The 24415-nt window shown below is 38.6% G+C and overlaps 1 protein-coding gene across 1 annotated transcript in view; it reads right to left on the bottom strand.

Annotated features, from left to right (window-relative positions):
• rxfp1 (relaxin family peptide receptor 1) overlaps nt 1-21494 on the bottom strand; it is a 138923-nt gene extending 117429 nt beyond the window's left edge. Inside the window, exons 1-2 of the mRNA XM_036568772.1 lie at nt 21315-21494; nt 7156-7305 (exon numbers count right to left, since the gene is read on the bottom strand). Coding sequence (XP_036424665.1) covers nt 7156-7305; nt 21315-21357 — 193 coding nt within the window. The 5' untranslated portion in view covers nt 21358-21494. The remainder of the gene's footprint in view (nt 1-7155; nt 7306-21314) is intronic.
• Between the last annotated feature and the right edge of the window lie 2921 nt (nt 21495-24415).

Below are 24415 nucleotides of genomic sequence, written 5' to 3'. Positions count from 1 at the left end.
TTATATGTTACTTCTATTAAGCAAAATATAACTTTACCCAACCTTACCCGAAACTGAACCCTAACCCTGGCCCTAATCGTAACCCTAACCTGAACCTCAACCCAAAATCTAACCCAACCTTCACCCTGATCCTGATCCTAATCTTAACCCAAAAGTTAACCTCAACCCAAAATCTAATCCTAACCCTAACCTCAACCCAAAACCTAATCCTGACCCTCACCCTGGTCCTAATCCTAACCCTAACCTCAACCCAAAACCTAATCCTGACCCTCACCCTGGTCCTAATCCTAACCCTGACTTTAACCAAAACATCCAGTGAAGCTCCAGGTACAGAACGGTGTCAGTGTGTCTATAACAGCTTGTTGAGGATGTTGAGATGGTCTGCATTAAACCTGTTTCATGTTCAGTTCCTCTTAGGTTAAACATCTACAGATCTGAACTTGGACTCTCCAAATAAATTGAAAAACAACTGAATTCAGCAGATTATAAACAAAGTTTAGCTAAGCAGTTAATTAAAGGTGTATAATCTACTGAATGTATTCATGGCTGCCAAATCACTGATCTGTTGTTGATGTTACTGAGAGTCTGTTGAGTGTTTATTTCATTTAAAATGGACCACTAAAAATAAAGTGAGTGAGTAAAGTTTTTAAATTTAAAGTATTAAATAAACTAGAAGGACACCAAGAATGGCCTTCACAGCTGCCATAGTTGCAATGCTTGCTTAACACAATAGAGTGTTTTTTCAGTGCATCACTGTTTCTATCTAAATGCACAATATAAGACTCAATATTTCCTGATTTCCATTGCTAGGAAAAGACAAAGGCTGGCAAATTAAAAGTCCAGAGGAGGGGCTACCATTTAGCATAAACTACAAACAGAACACTCACACTGTGTACAAAGTACTTTTTAAAGAAGAAATGTTGGATCAATAAAAGCCTTGGGTCCCATAAATAATATTACATGAAACAGTTTTTATGGTAACAGACATCGGACAAGCATCAAAAAAGCTTTGATACAAGCTTAACAGATGCTTACTGCACTTTCTGGCTTGAATCAAAGCCTGTTTCTTGTGATTGTAAATTTGATCATGTGATAAATATTGGGGAGCTACTTATTTAATGACATTTAATGACTTTTGACTTTTACTATTTAAAAAAATATATATTTTTAGTTACTTATGAGTTTTCAAATGTTGCTGTTTTCCAAATGGTTGTACTGTCTTGGTGCTCCATTTTACTATTTAACTGTAATTTATATGTTTCAGGAAGATGTTCATTTAAGTATTTATCATTCAGAGTTGTTCATTTAAATCTATTTAATTTTTTTTCTGTATCATTGCATTTTTCATAATCATTTTCAAAAGTTTGTACAGCCTGGAATGCACTTTATTTCCATAATGTGCAAATGGCTAGTATTAGAGTTTCATTTAACATTAAGTTTAATTAATGTTCATCATGAATAGATTTCACACTAAAAAAAACATCAAATTTATGCTACTGAATATTGGCCCCATACAAATAATCAATATCGGCCCTCAAATACAGATATCATTAAATATCATGGTAATTAAAATAAGTAAAACCAATATTATCATTCTTTCTTTCTTTTTCAAGCACCACATTAATCTTTTTATTGCTTCATTCTAATCTATGTTTAGTTAAAAATGTATACAATAGAAAATATTACATTTAATTATTTTTATAAATAATTAACCCTTGTGTGGTGTTGATGTTTTTGTTACTCAGTGGTCTGGTGGACCCACTGCATTATTGTTTATGTTAATTTAATACAACCATAACAATTCATATAAAAATACCAGATGTTTAAAATATCACAAGTGGCCAGTGTAAGGTTCTGTAGCCAGTCAGCAGCCTGTCCATGTTGTCCACCCTCACACACACACACACACACACACAGGCACACACACACATACACACACACAAAAAAAAAACAAAAAACAGCAGCCCATGTAGGAGGAGAACAGAGTGAAGGACACAGCACCTCCACACTTTTATTCCCCGCAGGTTCACCCAACACCACATGTGTAATATAAATGTGTAGGGGGTGAACAGAGTGAAGACACTGAAAATGTTCTTCACAGAAAATGAGCAAAGGCCAAGAAATCTGGGGTTGAAATAATAATAAATCGCATCATTTTTTCTTTTGGTAAACATTGAAAATGTGTCCCACAGACCCCAACACCACACAAGGGTTAAATAATGTTAGAAGCAAGCCCAGTTGGTAATTATATGGTAATTACATTATCAACAGGGAAAAAGCAGGCTATGGATGAGGCTTCACAACAATCACATGAGGTACTTCATAACTGAATTCTAATCATAATGATTATGTTTATTGCAAAAATGCCGATGATAACTGTTTAAATGTACATTATACCTCAATTAATCAGGACTGGCATTCAATATATCAAGTTCTCATTACTGGCGTTAAAAACAAAACATGGTATCATGATATCTTAAATGATGATGATGATGATTATTATTATTATTATCATTATTATTATTATTATTATTATTACATAATGTGGTCTGGAATCCACATAAAGTGTCTGTATACCTGTGTGACTCAGACTTAATCTCATAGAGCTCCTGAGGTTCAAAGACTGCATTGTAAAAAATGATGAATGACTTCCTTTGTACTGGAACCCCATTCAAAAAATTGGCCATATTTCATTCCCCCTCCATATCACATGGACGATGAAAGAAACAGTGGATGACTTAGTGCAGATGGACCCCCAGATCCTCTATCTTTTGGAGGGCCAGGGGTTTATCCAAAACTTCATTATTCATCAACTCTCAAATCCTCTCTCTTTTTTACATCGCTGTCTTTCAAAGAACGTACCTTTCTGATCTTCCGGAAGCATTCTCGAGTGCAGCTTAGCATCCCGGACACTCACTCTTTCATCTACATCTTTGCAAAGGCCTTGACTTATCCTTCAAACCGCTCCAGAATCACACCACATTGTCCTCTCAGATTCCACAGTGACCTTTCAGGAGCTGCGAGGGAATCTGATAAAGTGCCATGCCAAAAGCACAAAATGCGATAAAGGGAGAGGAGTTCTGATCCATTCCCAATGTGAGTCTCGCCATTAGCGTGCAATACGTTGCTCTTTTTTCTACTCCTGTCCTTCTTGTTCCCACCAATAAATGTCCTGTGTGATTATGTAGGTTTTGACATTTCCCCCTACGCTGACCTTTCACACTTGGCTGCTGACACGAGGTCTAATAATCACACTGTCCTCATGCCACACAAAAGCCTGCGACAAGAAAAAGGTTAAACACAGAGCAGCGACTGATATGTGACATTCCACACATATGTAACTCAGCCAGATGGGGTAACACAAAGATATGCAAGCTAAGAGTCTTTCCTGAATATGGATACAAGGAGATAGAAGAGATAAAACAAGCATGTGAGACAATTCAGGAAGGCGGCTAGCAGCATTTTTTCCCCCATAGTGACTGTTCTGGGCTCTTAGTTATATGATAAGAGACAAGCACAAGCTCAGTGTTGGGGTGAGCACTCTGAATACTGAATACACCATCCTAAATGTATTCAGCAATGTATTCCACTACAATACATATAAAGTAACAGCCTCAGAGTAGGTTTGGAACACATTTAGAATACATAATGATAAGGCACATGGGAAGAACTCTGCTGTTGTACTTTTTATTTAACTCACACTGTTCCATGCTGTTACTGGTTCATTTTCTTCATGTGATTCCTCTGTTATTATGATGGAAAATGAACTCAGTTCCATCATCCCTTAAAGGAGTTTGGTAATGCTGCGAAAAATAAGTAGCTAATCACATTGATTTATCAGTCTACTCAGGCTTTAGTAGAGCTCAGTAACACTGAGATTAATAACTGATCATCACATTGATTTATCAGTCTACTCAGGCTTTAGTAGAGCTCAGTAACACTGAGATTAATAACTGATCACATTGATTTATCAGTCTACTCAGGCTTTAGCAGAGCTCAGTAACACTGAGATTAATAACTGGTCATCACATTGATTTATCAGTCTACTCAGGCTTTAGTAGAGCTCAGCAACACTGAGATTAATAACTGATCATCACATTGATTTATCAGTCTACTCAGGCTTTAGCAGAGCTCAGTAACACTGAGATTAATAACTGATCATCACATTGATTTATCAGTCTACTCAGGCTTTAGCTGGAACATCAGTGTTTGTAAAGAAGTTATTTTTTGGTTCTTTACTAAGTACCTCTTTACGCTTACACACCATGCACTGTTTTTAAAATAGTTTTTAATTATATATATATATTTTTTATTTTTTTAAAGATAAGCATCCCAAAAACTTATTCTGAATAGTATTCTATTACATTCCAACCCTCTGCAGGCTTCAGAATAAAATTAGTTTACCAACTAAAATTAGTAGATGGCCACCAAGAAAGGAGCTACACTCTACACTACAATGCATATGTTACTAGTAAATACCCTGTGCTATATATGAAAGGACTAGCCAATTCACAAAATGTGAGATGAGAAAGTCATTACGTTGCAGTCAATTTATTAAATTAATCTACATAGCTATATATACTGCTACCCTTTACATATTTTACTAGACCACAGTTGCTAACAACCTCGTGGCTAGCTAGCTAGCAAGATAAGTTACCCAGCTTAAGTTAGCAGATAACCAGCTTTATATATTCAAGCAGCACTCCAGAAAAGCAACCCAAACTACAAATTTCAACCATTAACACACTTATACTAGATTACGCCAGCTAGTTAATTCACAAAAAAGACTGAGGCAGTGTCAGTTGAGAAATGCTAAAGCCCACTGCAGTGGTGGTACATACCAGGACTGTCTGGGAAACCAACGGCACTGGGCTACATCCAACAGAATACATTTTTACATCACACTACACTATTTTAAATAAGTAAAAAGATAACTGTAGTAAATGCCAGATTCTCAAATCAATCTTATGTCTCCCACATCCATCAGGGGGCACTCAGCATGAATTATTAAGCCCCCCAAAGCACACTACATTTAAATCAGTGTTTCTCAGCTTTGGGGTTACAACCAATTGTAGTGAAAGGAAATGTCTGTAACTGCTTAGCCAAGTAGCTTCACTAACTCATAAATATGATAAGGATATTTGTAGCTTACCATTCTGCAAAGCTCCCCCATTTGGAGTGTTGGCTTGTCAGAAAAGTCTGCCATGTGAAGCAGATCATTTGGTTACAAACTCAAACAAAGACCACCCATTAATTAGGGGTCCCTCTATCACACAATGCTTCCAAGCTGGGAGGGTGGAGGCTAGCACATGCTTTGTCCAAGAAACATGGAGCAGCATTACATGTTTTTAAAGTGCTGCTAACACAACATCATTGCACAGCTCAGCACGCTTGGAGGAGAACACTAACATTTCATTCTGTTACATCAGCAAAAAGACACCCGTATTGGCTAGTGTTGCGCTGAAGCTGGGTGGGGGGCTGGGGGTTCTCAGAGGAAGAGCCATCTTGCCTATGAATGGCTGCAACATCTCCAGGGACTGAACTTGTGATGTCCTGTAGGGCCAGTGCTTACTGCATGCAATTTTTAAAGAGCATGTCCAAAGTTTTATCTTCTTCACTTACATTGTGGTAGGTTAAAGTCTTCATTCAGGGGTTAAACCCTCTGTAATCCACACCCTGAAAAATACTTAGAGCTTATACCCAGAGCCTCACAGCATGCTACCCTCCTGGGTCTTATTATGAAAGATATCTTGTGAAAAGCAATGCTTTTAGTACAATGAATGAACTAAATATGTTCTGTGTTTGTGTGCAGCACTTATCGGGCAATAGCAAAAGCTCAGATAACAGCAACAGCCAGAACCTAATCTCTGTAGAAAGATAGCAGTCTGCCTGTCTTAATACTCAGTCTGTAATCCAAAGAGTTATTAGTGAGCAGGTACTATGACTTACCCATTGATTATCATGTTAATCAATCAAATTTTAAGATTGTGCGTGATTACCAATTGCAGTTTCAGGAGTTATGTTAGTGTTGCAGTACTCTTTAGAACTTTTCGTAGCATTTATATTATGTACAGAATAAAACATGTTCATGTCATAGTTGGTTCTAAAAAATTAAAATAATAAAGATTAGGCAAAATAACTAAATAATAAGTTGGAGATAAAGGGCTTCAGTCCTTAAGCTTCACTGTATGTTTACATACTGAGGCTTGTTATTCAATATCTATGCAAAATTAATGAGTTATTCTTAAGTTACAGAAGTATGAACGGCTGGAATATTAAAGGATTAAGGGTGTATTGAAAGCCCCATACATAACTTCATCATAATCCTTTGAAATATCTGTGATGCCATTATTAAGTGCTCTTTTAAATGTCAACGTCTGGAGTTGGAGAAGAGTGGGCAACCCAGAGCTGGAGCTTCAGGTAGACTAGACATATTAAGTTATCATAAATGGCACGATAACAAGCCTCACTATCTGCTGTTGATGAGATGTGGGGAGATTTTTGTATCACTGGAATTTGTAATAAAAGAGTCTCAAAATAGCATCTAACACCAACCTAGACAAACAGAGAGTCAGGAAAGTCAAATCAATAAGGAGACACTAAAGGGAAGAGAAACAAAGAAAGTAGGAATAGTACAAAAAGAGAATTTAGGGCCAGGACGCACTACAACAGCAGCAGAATCAAATGTACTCTTCGTTTCAGGTGTTTTACTTCAGACAAATTCTACATATTCATGAGATTCTGCTGATGTGGGTTCATGCCAGTTTCCTCTCTTTCAATGCTGCATGCAAAAACTAGCCTGCTTAATGTGATTGAGGAAGTGAGTGAGTGGGTGAGAATTTCTCTGTTGTAGCCCTTGGATCAGAATAAAATGTGAAAAAATAAAACAGAAGCGTCATAATAAAGCATATTTCATATGGCTCACAGCATTACAGCTGAGAGAACAGAAAAGGAGACAGAGAAAATAAGAAAATTGTGTTTAGTTTGGACAAGCTGGTCACCAGCAGAGGAGAAAGCAGCAGCCCGAGGGAGGGAGAATTAAACATTGAATAAACTCACTAAGGAAGAGACTGGGTGAAAAATCAAAGGAGACGCAGGAATAAATTAAACAAGTTTACAGAGAGCAAAAGTGAAAGTAAGAAGCTGGAAACTGACCGCAGTTCTCTTCGTCGGCCTGGTTCCCGCAGTCGTCCACACCGTTGCAGTGCAGGAGCTGAGGCAGACAAGTGCTCAGGTTACCACAGGGAAAATATCCCAGAGGGCAATGGGAGCGCTCCTCTGACACGTTAAACATAGTCAGAGCCACTGCAAGAGAGAGCGAGAGAGCGAAAGAGAGAGAGAGAGAGAGAGAGAGAGAGAGAGAGAGAGAGAGAGAGAGAGAGAGAGAGAGAGGCAGACAGGGGGAGAAACAGAGACACAGAAAGATCAGTTGTCTTTATGGTTATGGCACTTTGTAGTTCTACAATTACAGACTGTAGTCCATCTGTTTCTCTGCATACTTTGTTAGCCCTCTTTTACCCTGTTCTTCAGTGGTCAGGACCCCCAAGGACCCTCACAGAGCAGGTACTATTTGCATGGTAGATCATTCTCAGCACTGCAGTAACACTGACGTGGTGGTGGTGTGTTAGTGTGTGTTGTGCTGGTCTGAGTGGATCAGACACAGCAGTGCTGCTGGAGTTTTCAAACACCTCAGTGTCACTGCTGGACTGAGAAGAGTCCACCAACCAAAAATATCCAGCCAACAGCGTCCTGTGGGCAGCGTCATGTGACCACTGATGAAGGACTAGAAGATGACCAACACAAACTGCGCAGCAGCAGATGAGCTATCGTCTCTGACTTTACATCTACAAGGTGGACTGACAAGGTAGGAGTGTCTAATAGAGTGGACAGTGAGTGGACACAGTGTTTAAAAATTCCAGCCGCACTGCTGTGTCTGATCCACTCAGACCAGCTCAACACACACTAACACACCACCACCACGTCAGTGTTACTGCAGTGCTGAGAATGATCCACCACCCAAATAGAACCTGCTCTGTGAGGGTCCATGGGGGTCCTGACCACTGAAGAACAGGGTAAAAGAGGGCTAACAAAGTATGCAGAGAAACAGATGGACTACAGTCTGTAATTGTAGAACTACAAAGTGCACCTATATAGTAAGTGGAGCTGATAAAATGGACAATGAGCGTAGAAACAAGGAGGTGGTCATAATGTTATGCCTGATGGGTGTATATGTTTGAATCTGAACCTCTGACATTTTTACATCATAAAGATAAAGAAAGAAAGAAAGAAAGAGACAGATATACATACATATATATATATATATATATAGAGAGAGAGAGAGAGAGAGAGAGAGAAAGAATATATATATATATATATATATATATATATATATATATATATATATACAGTGGTGTGAAAAAGTGTTTGCCCCCCTTCCTGATGTCTTATTCTTTTGCATGTTTGTCACACTTTAATGTTTCAGATCACCAACAAATTTAAATATTAGACAAAAATAACACACGTAAACACAAAATGCAGTTTATAAATGAAGGTCTTTATTATTAAGGGAAAAAGAAATCCAAACCAAAGTTAAGTGCAATATATCCATGAACTGTGCAGGAAGCTGGATCATCAGCTCTTCTTAATCTCTCTCATAACTATACAAAATACACTGTAAGTTCATAAGTTTATCCAGCTTTTCTTCTGAAATGAAGGGTATTGATAGGAAGTTTGTCCTCCTTTGCTGCAGCAACAGCCTCTACTCTCCTGGGAAGTCTTTACACTACATGTTGTCACATTGCTGTGAGGATTTGACTGCCTTCAGCCACAAGAGCATTAGTGAGGTCTGGTACTGAGGTTGGATGATCAGTTCTGGATCACTCCAGCTCATCCCAAAGGTACTGGATGGTGCTCCATCACTCCAGGGAACGCAGTTTCACTGCACCACAGCCCAATAATGGGGGGCTTTATACCCCTCCAGAAGTTTCATTTGTTACATTGGGCATGCAGTTTTAACATCACTACTCCACACTCAGTGCAAGACACAGATCTGTAGGGAGAAAATAGTTCTGCAGAATAAATGGTGGTGTCGACTTGAAGGATTGCTTCCACCTAGTGTAACCCTAAAGGAGACAGGGAAGTCGATTTGTTTTACAGAGTTTTTTCTTCGTGAGCGTGGGAGAGCGGTGAGTAAGCAGCACATGTGCAGAACCTGCAGCGCTGGAGGGCCACAGCAGTGCATACTTTAAAGATTCCACTACAACTCACAGCTGCCTGGATCTTGGATGGTTTACCATGGTGTTTTTTTAATTAAAAAGAATGAGGATGCACTCATATGGGAATTGTGGGTGAATGCTGCATATTTTTCAGAGATCTGATATGTCATGTACATATCTGTCAATGCTGATCCCACTGCTGATACATCAGCACTGGGAATGCCTCTATATGGAGCTGCATTGAAGATTTTAGCACAGAAGCCCAACATCACCTAAACATTCTGCTCTTTCAGAGTACAAGAGACATCCGTTTGAAATTTCTGCCAAACCTAAACATCTGTATGATGCTAATGTTAGAAAAAAAAAAATCAAATATTTTATACCAATATGTATCTACAGATACCAACATGATTTTGATATTGTGCATCCTAAATAAGAACACAGGCCTACAAACGTACAAAATCTTCTTTCTTGGTATAATAATAGAGAAGGTATTTCTGTTCAGTTCATTATCTCAATGTAAATATATTGTAAATAAATATCAAATAATTATTTTCATTTGGCTTTCAGGCCCAACACAGTACCAAGACAGCTCTTCTTAAAATGGCAAATGACTTTAGAGTTTTTAGAGAAACAGGTAGCCCTTCTATCTGGGTTCTTCTTGATATTTGTACAGCTTTTGATACAGTGGACCATGTAATTTTACTTAACTGTCTTCAAAATTGGGTTGGACTCTCTGAAACACTCTGTGAGTGGCTCAGATCATATCTAAGTAACCGTGAATACAATGTCTCACTGGGCACTTTTGTTTTGGAGCGCCTCATGTTGTTCTGCGGGGTCCCACAGGGGTCAATATTGGGCCCTCTGCTTTTTAAATTATACAAGTTTTAATTTTTTACCAGTATGCAGATGATACACAGCTTTATTTGTTTTTAGCCCCTGATGCCCATCAGGGTATTAACTTTCTGTCAGTGAAACTAAGCAATAATGTTAGCAATTTAGGTGTCATTTTTGATCATAATCTCAGCCTTAAGAAGCATATTAATAATATTTGCAAAACAGTTTGTTATCATCTGCATAACATCTCTAAGGCCTTCGGCTTTCTTTTAACCTCTGATTGTGAGAAGCTGGTTCATGGCCTTGTGTCAATCAGACAGAATTATTGTAATGCACTGTTCTCTGGTTTAACTAAGAGCTCTATAATTCATGTACTGTGAAAAGGAGAGGCGATTCAATGCCTGTTCTTTAAGACTTTACTGGTTACCTGTGTCTTCTAGGATTGATTTTAAAATACTAAAATTTAGTTTTTAAGGGCATTTTCACACGAGTGCTTTTTACCAGACCCAGAACCACTTGCTGCTTGTACGTTTGGTCAAGTTTGAAAGCTGTGCTTTCAAGCGTGGGAGAAGTGCAGAGAACTGACCTCTAGTCCTCCTGAAATCGTTGGTCTGTTGCTCGGTTTCAGTATACTCTGCTGGAAGCTATCTGCTCCCTGTGCCACATGTGGGGTTGCATGACTGTTTCATTTTGCAACTGGACTGCTCTGAAATATCGCATTACCTCCCTTTTCAAGGTTTGTGATAGCGCTGTTGTTTGCCACTTGAGTGTTTGTAGCCAAAGAAAATAATAAAAAGCAGCAAGTGGGTGAATCTAATGTCAACCATTTTGCCACCTTGAATGCAGAAAAGTGACATACAGAGTTGTGCAATTGATATACAATTTGGGTGTGTTTTCAGGGGGAGATGAGGTAATGCCATTTTACCACAGGACATTTGTAATGCTTATCACCACCTGGTGATAGGGCTGGTGATGGGCTTGATACAAATGACAGAGATGGAAACACCAGCTCAGTTTTCACACTGCCTGCAGAAACTGCAGAAACTGACTCCAGAAGTGACCAAAAACACAGAAAAAACATTTAGCCAATATTTTGTTAACCCTTGCCATGAATGCACTGTGTCATTTGCATTATCATTAGCTGTGTAATTCACAGCCAACAGTCAACAACACCACATAAAATCAAACGTTTTTCCTGTTGTTTTACACGTTTTAATGTCCTGAGGTATTCACCTGAGGTATGGCAGTAGATACTGGCTGAATTTAAAGCTACGTTCACATTACAAGCCTTATTGCTCAAATCCGATTTTTTGCTCAAATCTGATCTCTCTGACAGGATGGTTCACACTCGTTTCGGTAAATCTGTCATTAATGGGAACAAATCGGCGTCCTGAAATGACCCGCATGCGCACATCCCACTCAGTAGCTTCACATCCATCATCAGCAAACAAACTAACGCGTAGACTCGCTGCGAAGAAAATTAACTCTGATCAGCTCTCAGCTGCTCATTATTAGAGTGAGGCGAATGCGAAAATTGTAAAAAGTGTTGCTTTTCCACCGTTTACAAGGTTCAACTTCTGTTCGGCGCTGCTGCCAGAGTAACACTGAATGATGGCGCATGTGCAGTAGGAAAAAAGCACATGAATTCTGACCTGAGCATCACATTAAGGTCGCATGGCCATGAATCGGATCTAGGACCACATATGAAAATGGCTCAGGTCAGATTTGAAAAGATCAGATTTGCATGTCCACACAGCTCTGAAAACATCAGATCTGAGTCATATTAGGGCAAAAAATCAGATTTGTGCCACTTCAACCTGGTAATGTGAACGTAGCCTTAGACACAGAGAACACAACATATCTTGCTTCATAATTGAGAAACAGAGTGATCACATTTTTACCGAAATGTCGATTCACATGGAATTAATATAAGTTGAGGTTATTTCTACTGTTTGTTTTAAAATAGAAAAGTGTGCAGACTGTAAAAATTACTGGCATAGCGCATTTGGATGGGACCATAATCGGCACCACCTCAGCCAACTAGCTGAACAAACAAACAAACAAATAAATGATTAAATAAAAACCCTCCTCCAAGTGTTTACTCCAAAACACTTCCACCTTAAAGCTACTTCATTAAAAGGGGGTTTTCCCAAGTCTTTAAAGCAGGAAATCTAACTTTAGAAGCCACTGCAGCACCACTGTAAAAGGCATCAGCATCTGCCAGTGTATTAATAAATATTTCATGTAACAACTTTCTGTGAGGTAGTGTTTAGAGACTTTAAATGCTTCAGATGCCTGGTTCCTATCACCACCACTTTAAACCATTCTGACTAATTCTGGTAAGTTTCTCCACTAAATGTCTTTGTTTGCATGTTGAATAATGTTGCATTTTTAAAAATTATGGGAAATTTCCCGGTTACGGTACCAAATGTACAGCTCCCGGATCAACATAGAGCACATAATCTGCAGCTCTGTGAGCATGACCGGCTAATTGCACTGCGCTAACTGGGTGACATACCGTAGAAGCTTCATTTGCATCTCCATCCATTCAAATCATGTCACTGTAATCATCATAATTAGAAAATTGCACTTGGCGGGCACCTGCACAGTCAACTGGCTGAAGCGCAAGTAAATATGACAACATCTTCTTATGGGTTGATATCATCATGTGCTCAAGTGCTCAAGCAGGCTGAACCCCTGCCATCAAAAACAGCACTGATTAATAATGCCTGCTAACATCTGCCGATTCTCAGCCAGCCTAAAAGACTCCTCCCATGCCTTTGATTCACACAAAGGTGGGCTAAATAAGGATTCAGAAAATACATGCCACAGTCTTCCAGTCTTTTATTTTAGTGTCTAAAGATAGAGATGCAGTGGAAGAATGCAAAGAACTGCTATGCACCCTTAAAAATAAAAGTTGGCATACATCTAGATAAAAATTAAATTAATCTGGATCTATGCCATAGAAGAACCACCTTCGGTTCCCTAAAGGACCGTTCAATGCATGGTTCTTTAAAGGGGTACTCCAGCCTTTTTCAACCTAATCTCTAGGTAATTTAAACCTGTTGACTCCAGGCATAATTACAACATAATCCAGCAGGCATGGCCCAGATGTGCTACGTCTTTTGTGCCAGTTTCATGTGCAAATCGGATGCATTTCTCCAGTGTGCTATATATAGGAGCCTAAACACGCAGTTCAGAGTTCAGAAATCTCATGGTTCTTATGGAAATGTATGATGTTTGAAATAAAAGTTCTGTGCAGGTACATTTTTCATTCATCAAGGTATAAACAAAGTAATGTATCCTTAAAGGTCCAACAGCAGTTTTAATGTCCAATTGTGTACCTTAATTGGATTGTAATTGTGTGTATGCTACACTGGATAAACAGAGAAGCACATTCAGTGGCTGACTGTTACAGCTGCGCTGTGTTAAAGAGTGCTGTGTGAGATCTTTCTTACTCACTGCTATACGGCTCTACAACGAGTCTCCTTACTGCAGAGATGGTACTGTTCCCCTGCTGTCTGAACTGTGCTAAACCACATCACTATATCACCTCTCCTGTTAATATACACTGTGCAAAATATCATAACCTGCTGCTGTAATGACACTTTCACTATGCACTTTACATTGTAATACTGCTGCAACTCCTAGTGATGTCTATACTCATTGTGCTTTCAGTCTACCTCATACCACTCAGTGCCTGCTATCATGTAAATACAACAAATCTGTCTCATATGCTATGTAAATATGCAAATAGATATACTTTATTTCTACTCTTATACTAGAATTATTATGCAATTTCCCTTCAGGATCAATAAAGTTGTATGTATGTATGTATGTATGTATGTATGTATGTATGTATCTATCTATCTATCTATCTATCTATCTATCTATCTATCTATCTATCTATCCATCCATCCATCCATCCATCCATTTATCCATCCATCCATCTAATGGATTATGGTACAATTATGTTCCCTGACTAAAGGTGCTCAGATGTACCCTTGAGGGTACCACCCCAGTAACAAGAGGGGTACTGCCTCAGTGCTCAATGACAGTTTAGCACCTTTTTTTCTGAGAGTGTAAAATGTTAGAAAGAAGCTGATTTGCATATTGAAATTCCTATTTTGCTTTTGACTTTTTAAAAGTTCGCACCAATTCAAATATTCCAAAATTCAAACCCATCCCAAGTACACATCACCCACCCCATCTTCTATCACCATCACTGTAAATAAACTGTAAATAACTGTAAACAAATGTACACCATTTCACACCAAACCACACAATGACTGTGGAGAAGGGGGCGGGGGCGTGGCTGAGCATCGAACGCGGGACGGAGAAGCCGGTCTGGCTGAACCAGTGGGCTAAGTAGCTGACTGCGTTCACCTGTACCTTGTTTCTGCCAGTCTACGTGCAGCCATCTCTTCCTTCAGTAGGTGGCAGAGCCCAGAGAGAGAAGGAGACCTATGAAGGCGTGAGTGCTGAGCTGAACGGAACTGAACTGAACTGAACTGAGCTGAGCTGAGCTAAACCAGAAAGAAAGAAAAGAAAAGAAAAGAAAGGATTGAAAACTCAGCATTTGAATTATGCAGAAACTGAGAGGAATTATGGGATTTCCTTTTGTAGTGAAACACTTAATTTCAAATGTCTACACACCTGAAAAAGATAATTCTTTAGTAAAAGCGATGGTGCTATTTAGAACAATGAGTTCTGCATAGAACCACTTCATGCTTAAATGCTTCTTTGCATGGCGAAATGGTTCTCCAGATTGATGTACACTCTTAAAAAAGAAAGTTCTTCAAGGATCCTTTAGTAAAGAAAACTTAAAGTTCTATAAAGAACCATAAACACTCAAAGAACCTTTTGCATGATTAAAGGCTTCTTTGCATCTTGGAAATGTTCTTTAGATTGATGGAGAATGTGCTGTTAGATGGTTCTATGTAGAACTTTTTTGGAAAGGGTTCTATACAGCACCCAAAAGTGTTCTGCTACTGTTACGGTGTCAAGCTTGTATCAAAAGAAGAATCCTTTTGGGTGCTATATAGAACGCTTTTCAAAAAGGTTCTATACAGAACCATATACAACACACCTTTCCATCAATCTGAAGAATAATTTCACCACACAAAGAACATTTTAATCATACAAAAGGTTCTTTGAGTGTTCATGGTTCTTCATAGAACCATTTTCTTTACTAAAGAACCCTTGAATAACCCTTTTTAATAGCCACACCTAAGTGTGGAATTTGTTGTATATGGTTCTATATAGTGTGGAATGTGTTGTATATGGTTCTATTTGGCACCAAATCAGGTTCTGCTATTTTTAGCAGAAGAAAACTTTTTGGTGATATACAGAACACTTTTCAAAAAGGTTCTGTATGGAACCTTATACAACATGTTCTCCATCGATCTGAAAAATGATTTTACCTGTTAAGGAACCATTTAAGCATTAAATGGTGCTAGATATAACTTTTGAAGGACCATCCTTTTTTAGAGTGTATGACTGCATTTCACAAAGCTGGTGATTCACTAACAGTAAACATATTGCGTTCAGCCACAATTTGCTCGGACGCTTGCAGTGCCAAATAGCAGAAGGTGATGGGCCTCCCACTGTCCAGACCGGTGAGTGAATCCACTGGGTTTCATCAGAAAACATGCTATTTTCATTCTCAACCGGAAAGGCCCCTCACAGGCTTGTTCCATATGTCTTCTCAAGAAGTAGCAGTTCTCTGAAGTATGTATATCTTTGAAGAACAGTAAGACTGGCCCTGCCACATCACATTGAAATACATAGATGCCTAGAATGGTTTTGACTTTGCTGGCCACCAGCTGACATCCAACGGCCAGCAGCTTGTGACTGATCATTTGAAATCCGTTTTGTGGAATCTACTGCAAACTCTTTCAGGCTTTGTATCTGTGTCAACACACCTGGTTTTTTGAGGCCAGCGAACCACTGAAAGCTGGCTTGCTGAGTTCAAGGGCAAAGAAACGTTTTGATTGATGTGATGCTACTTATGTCTGCAATTTGCATTGATAGAGTCTCGCATCTTGGGCACATCAGATCTGGTCCGCGTGTGTATTAATATTAAATATTAATATATCACACAGATTACCATTTCTGTCAGGTTAGCATAGACACTGCCAAGTTTAACGTTTGTGGTTGCATGATGTCTTGATGCACATTGATTTTGCTGCTGCTGGTCATAGCAAAGAGCTTAAAGGCAACCCTGTTTCTAGCATTTCTTCATTTTAACTGTTGAAACCACTACTCAAGTGATAAATATCTCACATTAGCAAAAAATGTGTGCTTTGCTTTGAGTCTGTTCTCTGTACTTAGAACCACTGAATGCATGAACCAAATAACATGAGATATTTAACCTCGTGCATATTTAAGTGATTTTTAGGGATGCTTTGTGCACTAGCGGGTGGGCAAAGTAATTTTAACCAATAATACAATGTTTTCGCTGCCTCTCACCATCCCACTGCCATTGCCCTATATAATGTTTGGGACAAAGGCACTTTTTTGGTCTTGTGAACAGATGAGACCAACGTAACATGTATACGAGTAAAGGCAAAAGCTAAGTGTGGAAGTGAAAACAAACTGCCTAAGATCCAAAGCAAACCACCTCATCTGTGAAACATGGCGGTGGTAGTTTTAAGCCCTGGGCCTGTTTGGTTGCCTCAGGTACTGGCTCACTCATCCTTATTGATGATATACTTTGTATGCAGAGTCTGCTCTCTGCACTTAGAACCACTGAATGCATGAACCAAACAACCTGAGATGGTTAACCTCGTGCACATTTAAGTCATTTTTAGGTATGTTTCGATTGGAATTCTGGGCCAGTGCCAATATCCCATATTTTCACATCCATATACACCACTGTGCAAAGGCAGAGGACCACTCTTGCTTTAGATCTATGTGGGCCCGAAAGGATGCACAGCTGTCAACAAGTCATCACTGAGAAAATGAAACTTGTAAATCAAACAAAAAAGCTGCTGGTGTTCTCAGAACAACAGACTGACCACCCCAGAGTCCTCAGTATCACTGCATGTGTTTGGGATTACTTGTATTGTGAGAAGCAGAAAATACAACCAACTTCTAAGACTGAACTCTGGAGGTGTGGACAAATATCCCCGTTTAAAAAACTGAAAAGTGAGTTGTCTAAAAAAAATAGACTGAAACTGAAAAGTTTCACATTATATAGTTGTTGATGCTGTGTAGTTTTCCGTTAAATAAAAGTCTATTCATTTTCCTGAGACTGTATATAACTTGTAGCCATTTGCTTGGAAATGAAATTAAAAAAGGGTGGTCTCTGACTTTTGAACCATACTGGTTCATGCCTGTCTAGGATGTATGTACAAAATGTTGGAATTGGGACGAGCTGCATTTTGATGAGCATTTGATGAGCTCAAAATAAGAATAAACCACAGAAAGTTGACATCTGTGTATTTTTTGTTCTACTATGATACTTTCTTTTCTATTTTTTTATTACTTATTGTATCGACATCTTAAAGGAGGGAAAACTCTTTTTACATTTATGATAAATCATAATAAGATTAATGAAACTCATAAACTCATAAAACATTAAGTGATCTTAAATCCAAAGTAAAAGGGTAACATATAATCAACATATAAAGAATATCATTTCTACATATAGCGTGACTTGGAAACAATGGCAGTGGACTATTTTTTAGGAATGTTCAGATTTTAGCAATTATATCCACTGATCATAACACCACTGACAAAACGACTAGGTTTTACACATACAGTTTACAAATACTTAAGCAAGGCAAGGCAAGTATATTTATATGGAACTTGGTGGTCATACGTAGTGGCCATTTAAAGTTCTTTAAAAATAAGAAAATACAAAGATAATTAAAATTAAAATTTAAAAAGATGTAGGAAAATAGAATTTGAAAAACGTTAATTAAATTGTGAAAACACTCTCCATCACTCTGTGGTGTTCTCCTGCTGTAGAGAGGTAAACTAAGCCCTATCAATGAAATACTCCCAAAATTTGATGCGACACCAGAAAATCCTGCTTATATTGTACAGATATGCTTCCGGTGCACAGCAAACCAAAACATCTCACACATAATCACACTGTCCCAGTAAGGCTAGAGATAAATAATCAAAATAAGAAAACAAAATGTGAAACATTTCTCCTGTACGCAATAGCAATGCTTGTAAGAATATAAAGAAAAGGAAGAATAATAAGAGCATGTGGCTCAAGAACTATTATCGTGTAAAACGCAGAGATGGTATTGTTTATAAGCTCACTGTGAAACAGCTCTACAACTAATGAAAATAGATTTAAAAAAAATGAAATTAATCATCAAATTAAAAATCAAATTAAAGATTAATTTAGGATAATAAAGTGCCATTATGGGAGAGAACTGCAGGGTTTTAAACTGAGCTGAAAGCATTTAAAAGTGTCCACTGTCGGGTGTCTTCTGATGCTCTCTGTCAACTGGTTCCATTTAAGAGCAGCGCAGTAGCTAAACGCTGTTTCTCCATGTTTATTCTTCACCTTCAGCAGGACTAAATGACTAGTTCCTGATGATCTGAGAGTTGCAGCATGTCAGATAAATATGATAGTCCTACACCATTAAGTGATTATAGACCATTAATAGTAACTTAAAGACTGGTAGCTAGTGCAAGGATTTAGGAAAGGGGGTGATGTGTTCCCTCTTTTACTCCAAGTGACCCCCTGGTAGCTGCATTCTGAATCACCTGAAGCTGTTTGTCTTTTTTGCGAGTCCAGTTAGGAGATCATTACAGTGATCAATCCGGCTAGAAATAAAGGGCTGGATGAGCTTCTCCAGGTCTGCTTTAGTCAGAAAATCTCCAATCATGTTGATGTTCTTAAGGAGATAAAATCCTGATTTAGTATCTCCTTTGGCATGACTGCAAAAACTGAGATCACCCAAGGTTCTAGTTATTTAGATTTTAGGACTCTCAAATCCAGACAGGTAGCGCATCTGTGCCTCTCATTGCTGTTCCCGAATGAAATAATCTCTGTTTTATCTTTATTCAACTGTAGAATTACACATCAATGGTTGTACTTCGCATTGCCACCATAATGGGAGAATTACACAAAAGTAGCGTAAAAGCAACCTGCCAGTAAAAGCGCGTTCCTGCCCTGCTGTGCTATTTTTTGGTGAATGCTGCACATTTTCTAATTTCAGACTGTCATCGACAAACAAGGGAGCAAAAGACACAAATCACATCCACGCCTGTTCTTTTCACAGCATCGGCGTACAGCGCAGAGCCAAGCAGAATCAGGAAATGCAACTGCTGCCGATCATCTGCATGTTCCACTTTAGCCATCGCCTCCAACCAACAACACCAAGCCTAATCGAATGAAGCTGTTTACATTTTCTCAGCCAGCCTCAAGCTGTGGCACACTAAATGACCACAGGAGCAACTTAGGACTTTTTGTTCTTTTGCTAAATATCTTTCAAAGTATTTATGCAAGATTAATTCTTCTTGTAGACAAGCAACCTACACATTAAACTAGACAGATGCTCTGCTACAAATTACAGTATAATTTCTGTTTTTAGTACTCATATGTAGGGTGAATTTAACAAGTGGAGAGACTAATTGTAAGTCCATAAAATTGATGTAAAACCTAAAATATTTAACACAATTTCTTGTTGTTTGAAGCAGACAGGCTTTTTAACCTAAAAACATAAAATTCTTTTCATAAGAATACATATGGTTAGTTAAAAGAGGCCACGCATGGCACATTCATTGTTGCTGTGTTGATGAATCTGTGCATAAAACCGTCCAAAAAATGACTCTTTTAAGTTTATATGGGGATTTTTATTGCCATCTCTCATTATTTACTTTAGGAGGCTTAGTTGTATCACTTCCCACCCATGTGGAGGCTGCACTGTAGCCCGGCTAGCTCCCACTGTGAGTTAATTACATGCTCCAAAATGGTGTTATATTATAGCCACTAGGAGGGAGATTAAAGTAATATAGGTGTTACCTCAGTGACTTCCACACACAGCTGAGTAATTAAAAAATACTAATGATAAAAAAGGTTGTAGTACAGTAACAGTTTATATTTATAATATATATAAAAAAAAACATCTTTAGAGTGAATATGGAGAAATTTCTGTCAGATTGCTTTCAAAATTGACAAAGGGGAGTACAAGACGACCCAAAGCATGTCCCACTTAAACTTGTTTAACTATATAAAATATCCATGATACACTTAACCCCATGCTCCCTTTTAGGTAGTCCAAAGTGGTCACCCAACCTGCTCCTGGATACCTGCACAGTTCCAGCCCACATCTTACAGATCTGATCTTCACCATCAATGACTTCCAAAGAGATCTATTCTCTGGACCAGACTGGGAAGACTATAGGGTTCAAAGGAATGTGAATTCCCAGCATCATATTTGATCACCAGTCCTGTCTACTGTATGAAATGCAAACTTGCTGATGATGCTTCTTATGGTGAGGCGGATGGGAAGCCTGTGTTGTTTTGACCCAAAAAGGCTAATGCTCAACAAAACCCAAAACAAGCAAATGTTTGCTCTATTCATTGCAGCTGCCTAATCCCTAATCATTTGGGGCAATTTTTAAATCGACTCAGGAAAAAAATTAACAGTCTGACCTTGCTGGAGAATAAATGCGCTTCACAGTGGGGCGCAAGAACATGTTATTTTTCAAGTAGCCCAATTTCATAACTACCTCTTTATAGCCCGTAACACGGCCCCATGCTGGCACTGATTATGTCCCAGTGGTGCTTTCAAGCGCTGAGCTGTCTGCCTCAAAGTTCCCTCTCCATCACTCTGTGGTGTTCTCCTGCTGTGGAGAGGTGAACTAAGCCCTATCATTGAAATACCACCAATATTTGATGCAACACCAGAAAATCCTGCTTGTATTGTATAGATATGCTTTCAGTCCACAGCAAAACAAAACGTCTCACTCATAATCACACTGTCCCAGTTAGGCTAGAGATAAATAATCAAAATAAAAAAGCAAAATGTAAAACATTTCTATTCTATGTGGCGGAAATGGTTGTAAGAATGTAAAGAAAAGGAAGAATAATAAGAGAATGTGGCTCAAGTACATTTATCAGTGTGTAAAAAGCAGAGATGGGATTATTTATTATTTATATTGTGAAATAATTCTACAATTAATGAACAAAACTATCATTGTTTTCAAGTCAAATTCTTTCAGATGAACTTCATCAGGTCCACAGTGCTGGTAGAGAAGAATGCCCTGCAGGTTAAGAGTCTAAAAACTCACCTGACACTCCACACAGCAGGATGCCAACTATGGAGGTTTGCATGGAGCTGCGAAATTGAACGAACTGAAGCCCAAAGTCCGAGTCTAACAGCGGTTCGCTGACTCTCCCCGTCTCGCGCTGGAGGAGCTGAGTCTAAACACCACCGCGTTAGCGGCAGTTTCAGAGAGCTGAGCTGGAGTTCCGCGTGTCCGCACACACCGATGCTCCGTCAGTGAATGAGAGAGTGAATGAGTAGAAGAATGAATGACCGGCGCTCGCGCACACGCGGCCACAGCGGTTCTGCTGCTCTCCAGAGCGCGCATACGGCTTTTTTTCCGCTTATTTCAATAAGCCACGCCCCCACCCCTCCCCCCGGTGATAGGATTGGCTAGTAGTGGCTTCATTCCTGATCTGGGATTTTCTAGGATAGGGTTAAAGTGTGACAGTTCCTGAGCTATGATTGGTTAGGGGTGACTCGGTTCCTGAGCTGGGATTAAGTAATAGTGTCTCAATTCTTGAGATGGGATTGGGTAATAAAATGTCAGAATTCCTGAGCTGGGATTTGATAATGGAGCATTTTTATTCCTGAGCTGGGATTGGGTAATAGTGTATCTAAATTTCTAAAATGGCATTCAGTTATAGAGTGTTAAAATTCCAATGGAGTATTTAAATTTTTGAGCTGGGATTGAGTAATAGTGTCTCAATTCTTGAGATGAGATTGGATAATGGAGTATTTAAATTCCTGAGATGGGATTGAGTAATAGTGTCTCAATTCCTAGAAGGGATTGAATAATAGTATCTCAATTCCTGAGATAGGTTAGGGTACTAAAGTGTCAAGATTCCTGAGCTGGGATTGGATAATGGAGTATTTAAATTCCTGAGTTGAGACTGGGTAATAGAATGTCTAAATTCCTGAGATGGGATTAGGTAATGCAGTGTCTCAATTCCTGAGATGGGAATAAGCTGTGGTGTCTAAATTACTGAGATGGAATTGGATAATAAAATGTCTGAATTCCTGATCTGGTATTGGATAATAGTGTCTCACTTCCTGAGATGGAATTGGGCAATAACGTGTCTGAATTCCTGATGTGGCATTGGACAATAGTGTCTGAATTCCTGAGATGGGATTGGGTAATAATGTCTCAATTCCTGAGATGGGATTGGGTAGTAAAGTGTCTGAATTTCTGAGATAGGATTGGATAATAAAGTGTCTGAATTCCTGAGATAGGATTGGGTAATAAAGTGTCTGAATTCCTGAGATAGGATTGGGTAATAAAGTGTCTGAATTCCTGATCTGGTACTGGACAATAATGTCTCAAATTCCTGAGATGGGATTCGGTAATAGAATGTCTCAATTCCTAAACTGGTATTAAGTAATAGTGTTTCAATTCATGAGCTGGGATTGGCTAGTTGTCCCATTTCCTGAGCTACAATTGGAATATATAATAAACAAAAATAAACAAAACCATATTAAATACAACTTTAAACACAAAAAAATAAATACAACCATTTTAACCATTTCCAAGCCTCTCCTTATGGATTTGAACCAATCTATGGGATGGCTTTGAGCAGTGAGGAGAAGTTTATATCCTAACCTGTGTTGTTCTAACCAGCTCTTAAGTTATCAATGTTTTTGAGAACAAAAAAAGTCGTTACTTTTTTTGCTATTTATGTTTATTTGCATTTATTATAATGTTGTGTGTTTTTAGCGGTTAAAACACAGTTTTTGCTGAGAAATGTGCTTATAAACAATTTGCTGAAGTGTATATGACTTTTGCACTAGCACTGTGTATTGTACATATTCATTTAAAATTAAGATTATCACACCTTGGCAGGTTTAGACCAGTGGCATAGCCAGTTACATTTCCAGGGGCCTTGTTACAGGTTGGGGAGCCATTATGTCTTATAGACACCACCATCTAGCTTACTTCACCATGGATAAGTCTTTAGAACATTGCCCACCTATTATAATAACTAGAGAGTTAAAAATGGAAAACACAGCTTGAGTATTGATGTTGCTTTTAACTGCCTAGTTACTACATAACAACTGACAACACTCCACAGAAGGTATTGGCTAGCTTCCTTTTATAGCAATAGTGTGGCTTGGCCAAACGGTTGAAACCTGGTGATTTTCTCATTGTTTATTTATTTATTTTTTTAATAATGTAGTATTTACCTGACAGTGTATGCCAATAATAGGTCATGATCAAAGCTTTGACAATGTTTATTACTTATTAAAAGCTCATGTCAATGATTAACATTTTGCAACATTTACTTTGGTAATAAAGGACATATCTATATTTTTTAAAGCAATTAGAAATCTGGGTGAGCCTGGCTTTAAAGTAAGTAGGCCCTCAGGTCTTAACTGTAGCTATGCCACTGGGCCTAAGTCAGGAATATAGGAAAGAGCTTCATTAGAGAGCGTCTTTAGAATGTTTCCATGATGCTGCATCAAAACCCATAGACAAGGTCACGGCACCAATGGGCAAACTCATTACAGACAAATCAATAGTCATTCTCCAGAAAAAAAAAAAAATAGCTCATTAAGTCTGAACGCTGGTCAAAATAGCTTAGAGCTGCTGTGAGGTACAGATAAGACTTTACAACTAATGAGAGGAGACACTAAAATGTATATATAGCAATGCTTAATGAGTCTGTTGACAAGGAACAAGTTTACGATGAGGAGAGGCCACAGCTGGAGCAGAAGAATCAACCATGGACTAGACTCTTCTTCAAAATTCTTCTTCAAGAAAATTATTATTCTTTAGAAAACATTCTCAGAATTTTATACATTTCTCGAAAGAAAAGTTCCACAAACAGGTCATAGGAGTTACAAGGAGTAATGGTTTAGATCGTCCCTTACGAAATGGGACAACCCTCAAATAAAAACTTCAGTAACAAGCTACTAGCTGCAGTGATAGCAGAGGAGGGTAAAGTTCAGCAACCTCGCTGCTGACTGTAGTTAAATTTAGGGAATCATATGCCTTCAAAGAGGGGGGAATGCAACAATTATTTATAATTGTCCACCTAATTCTTTGTTGATATGAAGCTGAAGTCAGCTATTTGCCAGCTTCTTGTTTGAATTTTCCCATTCCACCTTAAATGGAGCAGCAGGTCTGAT

The sequence above is a fragment of the Colossoma macropomum genome, unplaced genomic scaffold, assembly GCF_904425465.1.
Source record: "Colossoma macropomum unplaced genomic scaffold, Colossoma_macropomum, whole genome shotgun sequence".
Classification (NCBI taxonomy): Eukaryota; Metazoa; Chordata; class Actinopteri; order Characiformes; family Serrasalmidae; genus Colossoma; species Colossoma macropomum.
This window is presented reverse-complemented; position numbering and strand designations above follow the sequence as displayed.